Source organism: Camelina sativa, chromosome 11 (genome assembly GCF_000633955.1).
Source record: "Camelina sativa cultivar DH55 chromosome 11, Cs, whole genome shotgun sequence".
NCBI lineage: Eukaryota > Viridiplantae > Streptophyta > Magnoliopsida > Brassicales > Brassicaceae > Camelina > Camelina sativa.
In genome coordinates, this window is record NC_025695.1 from 17,520,694 (window position 1) to 17,527,092 (window position 6,399).

At 33.3% G+C, this 6,399-nt stretch overlaps 1 protein-coding gene and 2 long non-coding RNA genes across 4 annotated transcripts in view; all 3 read right to left on the reverse strand.

The window, feature by feature from the left end:
• The window catches only part of LOC104723660 (putative F-box/LRR-repeat protein At4g15060), a 2,594-nt gene extending 2,121 nt beyond the window's left edge, over positions 1-473 (reverse strand). Inside the window, exon 1 of the mRNA XM_010442050.2 lies at positions 93-473. Within this exon, the coding sequence (XP_010440352.2) occupies positions 93-473 (381 nt within the window). The remainder of the gene's footprint in view (positions 1-92) is intronic.
• LOC109127717 lies at positions 473-1,022 on the reverse strand. Its single transcript, XR_002034283.1, has 2 exons — positions 867-1,022; positions 473-544 (listed from the first exon to the last, which is right to left on the reverse strand). It is a non-coding gene; the product is annotated as an uncharacterized LOC109127717 (long non-coding RNA).
• On the reverse strand, positions 2,454-4,335 carry LOC104723661. Of its 2 annotated transcripts, XR_757398.2 has the most exons (6): positions 4,150-4,335; positions 3,607-3,641; positions 3,374-3,472; positions 3,126-3,236; positions 2,875-3,043; positions 2,454-2,705 (listed from the first exon to the last, which is right to left on the reverse strand). It is a non-coding gene; the product is annotated as an uncharacterized LOC104723661 (long non-coding RNA). The 2 variants fall into 2 exon arrangements; XR_757393.2 differs by having other exon boundaries at positions 3,607-4,331.

Genomic DNA, 6,399 nt, shown 5'->3' on the forward strand with positions numbered 1-6,399 from the left:
TTCAGGTTCAAGATCACTAGCGATTTGCAGATATACAAACTACTAGGCAATCTAACAGGCTGCCTCATAAAAATAAAGAAGTCACGAATTACTCTGAAGGCAAGACTTAACTCACGGATACAGTGAGAAACTGCAAATGCAACCCATAGTTCGATAGCTTGAGGCTCAAATGTTTGAACTGGTCCATTGAACTTGAGATGCAAGCTTTCTATGACTGGAGCTTTATGAAATGGCAAATTCAGATTTATAAAACGCTTTAATCTCTCTTGCTCAGCAGCAGAATAATCGGAGCAATCGTACTCAAGCTTAGGCAACCACATCCAAAGAAACTCCCATCGCTTGGATAAAATACTCGTCCTAACTGCAGTTTTAGTTGGGAGAAGCAGTAGTATCTTCAAGAGTAATTCATCAGGCAACCCACTGATCTTATCCTTATCTTCAGAATCTTGACATTTCTCTTTTTTTCTCATCATCGTTGATTCTCTTGTCATTTCTCTTGTCAATGACTTAAGCGCCGTCTTGCAATACCAATATTGGGGTCTCCCTGAGTAAGTAACAAAGAAGAACATAAGATAACCGAAGAAAATCTTTTATTGTCATAGGTTGGGAGTTGAAATAATATATATAAGGACTAGGCCGACAAACATGCTTGTCCTCTTAATTCCTTAAATTTAATCTAAATGTTCACTCAATATTTTATACCATATTTATGTAAAATCTTGAACAAACATATATCCAACAAAGTCTTTTATGTTCCATATATTCTACCAGCCTATTCAAAATCAAACCAAAAATTTCATGTGTAACAAATTTAATGTCACACCCATTTCTCCGATTATGTAAAAACCCTAATTGTATCAACTTACCTCATGTCCTCAAAGAAAATGGAGTATCGAACTGCGTCTTGATTTAGAATCGGATTTGATCTCGTTTGCTTCTTAATTATGAACTCTTTAGAAACTCCGCCTACCCTCTTCTATCCATTAAAATTACCTTTTTTTTTCTCTTTCTCTCTCTCTCTCTCTTCGAAGCAGGTAGCATGTTTTATCTTCCAACCCTAGGAGTATCTAAATACGCTTTAAATATTTCCAAACGACGTCATTTCGAAAAGAAAAAAAACGACGTCGTCCTATTTTATAAAATAATTTCCGGTAAGAATTCAATAACAATTTGTCTTATTTAAATACAGTCAAAGTATGTAAACAAAAATCTAAAATTGTCAAACAAAAATGCTATGATTCTTTCAGTAATCGTTCATGGTATATGGCCAAATTTGAGTAGCATCTTAATATATAGCACTTACAAATTCCATACTTTTATAATTTGCTATCAGTGCCCACTTTTTTTAATAGAATGTCCGGATTGTCTATGAGGCTGGGGTTTAAACACTTCATGTTACTTTCTTCACTATGTTGAAGCTTGAAAAACAAAATAAAAGTTGTTTTTCTTTAGTTTTCTCTAGCTACATAGGTATATCTTCATTCTTCTCCCATCAAACACTCCCAACCCTCTGATTTCCAGGATATTTTAGACTAGGTAACGGGTACGTACACCGGTCAAAACTCGGAGCTAATTAAAAAATATATATATGCAATTTCAAAATCATCAAATACTCCCCAACCCTCTGGTACGTACATAGACTAGGTACGTACACCGTCCAAAAACTGTGATTTAACATAGGAAACATGCGTGTTTAGATACTACTTAGCCTATACGGACTGCAGCAACCTCTTAGCTTCTTCTCGGACCATGTTTCGAGAGAGAGTTATTTGTATATAATGGTAATTATTTGACTAATGTTGAGTAATATTGATATTGATGATGAGAATAGTAATTCTTGTCTAGCTAGTGATAATGATTTTCATGTATGAATATAACGTATGGTAAATCTAAAGTATCCAAAATATATATATTATTTTAAAGTACCAAAAATATTCATTATTTAGTCTCACATATTTGTGTTCTTTTACGGTCTAAAAATACCTTGGTTCAGTTTCCGTATCCGATAAAATTGGAACACCTCGGTTCAGTTAAGTTTATAAATCCATCTTTAATGCTTCCTCTTGGTGACTAACGTAATAACATGCAAAGACGAACCTGATCTTTGGACAATGTACGTATTGTTTGGACTACGTGTACAGGAGACGCAGGAACAAAGGCAAATCAATATAGGTCCATTGGAGATAAGAGTGGTGATTTTTTCCGTATCAAAATTAATTTTACAACCCGTCAAACCACTGTTTGAGTATTATATGAATTAATTGTGTAAGTTTTTGATTTTAAGAACCCATGATCTCTTAGATAAAATTTTATGTTTCATTGGTAGGTTTTTATTTTGGGTCTCTTATTTTTGAAAATATTGTTTTTTTAAATTTAAAAATTTGAAATAGAATAGAAGTGGTATAAATGTGTAAACATTTAAGATTTTATAAAATTAGAAAATATTGCATTTTTATTAGAATAGAAGTGGTATAAATATTGCAACAAGCAACAACAAAAACAAAAAGCCAACAGTTTAACACACAAATAGTTGAGAGCATTGTGTAATGCAAACATTTCATTTATTCTTGCCTGAAGATTCCGAGCAAGCCAAGAATACGAGAGCTTTGAGCCACGAACGGTGTTGGATTCAGTCAGTTTTGTAACCAACGGGAATTTATTACTGTTCAGAAAATCCAATATCTTCTCGGCTTGGCAAGGTCCATCTGCATGATCAGTTCATAAGACTCATAATTTGGAAAATAATATACCAAACAGTACAACAAGCTTTGCATCCACCAAAATAAATTTGACAAAAAGAAGCAGTATTTGAAACTTATAATTGATCTCAGGCTACAAATAAGGAGGGGAATATTATAACATCAGGGAGCTTACCGTATGCAGTGTACCTCTCAGCCTCAGTTTTAACCAATCCAACAAACACATTGTTGGTTTTAAGGTCAGGGAAGAGAAGCTTGGCGACATGACTACTAGTTGTTTCTACAAACTGGATTTCATTGTCTAATGACGCAGCTTTTACAAACTCATCATATCCAGAAGAAGCCTGAGGAAACAACGTATCCAAAATTTACATTACATAAAACCAGTCTTAGTCTAAACAAATAATGGTCATAGTTAATAATTACCTGAGGAGTTGTTTATTCCCAGTAGATGGATGGAACTTTTACATACTCCAAGTCTTTGAAGTTATTAGCAAACAATTCCGAATTAGCTGCTTCTTTTGTGTAATCAATTTCCTGAAAAATATAGCACATTGTTATTGGGGAAAAGAAAGGAATATTTGATTGAGCTTCTGCTCAAAGATCCAATTAGCAACAAAAACAAACAAACTTATTCGTAAGAAGTGATGAATGATTAAACCAGATCACCATACATCGTACAATACACTGGCACATTCATCATAGATTGCAACCCAATCTCTCTTTGCACCATCTGATTCTGGGTCCACCTTTTGGAGATACTCAGCAATCACCTATATAGAAACATAACAAAGTCAATAACTCAGCAGAACATCATAAAACAAAGAGCAGATAAGCAAATCAGTATGATGCTTCTTCATAAATCCTGAAGCTTTATCAACTGTATCAAGTTTAATAGTAGGCACACCAGTCTTCTTTTGCACCCAAATCACTATCTCCTCTCTGAACACAACACAAGACCAACAAACAAATCAAAACCAAATCAATTACCGCTTAACTATGCTTAGTCCCTAACATGAGACCTAGATTACACTAAAAATCAATTGATCGTGAATCCCCTAAATTTCAAAACAGAGAAAGAGAGAATAAAAAAGAGATTTTTATTTTACGAGCATTCTTGCCACTCCATTGAAATGATCAATTTCACTAACAATATCAAATAAAATGATCAATTTGGAACACATGCACAACAAAAACCCTAATTTTCCAACAAACTTCAAATAACCTTCATTTATCCAAAATCAAAGAACCCTAATCATAAAAGAATTTCCGATTCAAACAATTGTACTAAGAAACTTAACTTTCTGATTCCAATTGATTCAAATGATTGAGCCAACCTTCAAGCTTCTGATTCCAAATTCATCAATGGTTTCGTCGATTCAATCGCAATCGAGAGAGAGAGAGAGAGAGAGGAAAAAAGAAAAAAAATCGCAGGAAATGTTTTTTTTACCTTTTGTATTATTTTTTCGACCAACAGAATAGCAGGAAATGGTCTTATGATTTTTTTTTCCGTATCAAAGTTAATTTTACAATTTTCGCAAATTTTTGAAAGAACTACAAGTAGCAGAAATGAAGAAAAGCTAAGGAGAACAACAAACACTATAACACTACACACACAATAAGGAAGCAGAAGTGAAAACCAAACAGACAGAGACCCAGGAAGAAACACCGATTCCGAACTGCAAAGCTCGGACATTTGCGTGATTTTCTCAATGGGAATAACTTTTTACTAATATTAAAAATAAATCTTTACTGCACACAGATTAATCTCTATATACTTATTTAAGTAATGTTGTTAACATTTAACCCTATGATATGGCATATTACAAAAATGTCATTACATTTTAACTAAATAACTAACAAAAAAATTTATATTGGTCTATAAAATAAGAAAAAAGAATTTTGAAAATTATTTCACAGTTTCTATTTATTGTTTCAGAAATCTTAGAAAACAATAACAAACTATTTAGAACAATTATAAAACTTCATTTTATTTATAAAACAAAGATCAAATATTTACATATCTAAATGATTAATAATGACAGATATATTTTAAATGATTGCTTCGGGCACTCTCCCAGTGTTAGAACGGCTTGCGTATAGGGGTGTCCGGTGTGATACTCTTTGCAAACGATGTGAGTATGCACCAGAGACTATTAATCATGTTCTTTTTGAGTGCCCTCGCTCGCGCGATGTCTGGGGGCTGTCACCGGTTTTGTTAGCTCCAGATGGTTTCCCATATGCTTCAATCTGTGCAAATTTAGATTTTGTTTTCTGGCGGGCAGCTTTTCAGTCGGGGGATCCTGGTGTAGCTCTTCGTCTTTCCTGGATACTTTGGAAAGACAGGAATAAAAAAGTTTTTCAGGGGTTGGAGGCCGAGCCGATGGAGATTTTACTTCAGGCGAATACTGATAAAGTACAGTGGAAAGAGGCCAAATCTTACTCGGACAGTTATTTGCATACTACGCCCCTGTTGGAGGACAGGGGAGCGTTTCCTCGATGTCAGATTGATGGTTCATGGAAAGGTTCAGATCCTTTACAGGGTCTGGGGTGGTGGTATTGTAGTGATAAAGATTCGACGCTTCTTCTGGGAGCACGGAGTCAGAGACGCGATCCTACATCCTTACATCCTGAGTTACAAGCCTTGATCTGGGCTATGGAGTCACTATTGGCGGCTGGACTTGTCTGCCAGAGCTTTGAGACAGATTGTGCAGAATTGGTGGCGATGGTACAGACGCCTGATGATTGGCCAGCTTTTTCGAACCTGTTGGAGGAGTTATTTTTGCTCAGATCACGCTTTCCTTCCTTCTCCCTGACCAGGATCTCTCGAGAGCTCAACGTAAGGGCGGATTGTCTAGCCTGTTCTTCAAGATCTTTAATTACTGAAAATTCTTTTGTAAACTCTTTTCTCCCGGTTTGGGCAACCAATCTTGGAGTTACCTTTTAATTTAATTAATTTTTGGTTGAAAAAAAAAAAAACTAAGATACAACATTGCTTATATTTTAAAAATATTTCTATATTCTTATTTGAGTAGTGTTGTTAGAACTTTAACCAACTTTGATGTGGCATATTAGGAAAAAATGCTATTGTATTTTAATTAATCTAATAACTAACAAAAGAAATTTAATATTTATTTACAAACTAAGAAACAATATTTTTAAAATTATTTAACAGATTCTATTTATTGTTTTAGAAATCTTAGGAAATAATAACTAACAATTAATTTGGCTAAAACTTATTTTTTTTTATACATAATAATACTAAGTGTATAATGTTGACAATATACATATACATAATCTAATTGTAATTTTCACATAAAATTTAATATATACTAACATGTTATACCAATAACTGCAATTTGTAAATTTGGTATATTAAGATCTTTAAACACAATCACATCAATTTGTAATACCATATTACATGTCAATACATTTTGTTGGGTTTTGTTTAAGACTTTACCGAATGTATAACTAACGAATTTGTTATTGCACCCAAACCAAAATAGTAGTACCGACTACGGGTCAAAATCGGAGATCTTAAGTAAATTAAATATATAATTTTATAAAATGTACAGAATAAATAATTTTTTTACAATTATTTTGTAACAAACAAATCTATATTTACTTAAATTTACTCAAATTTACTAGTTTGTGTTTATTTACAAAAGTTTTAAGTAGTAAATTTACTCAAATTTACTAA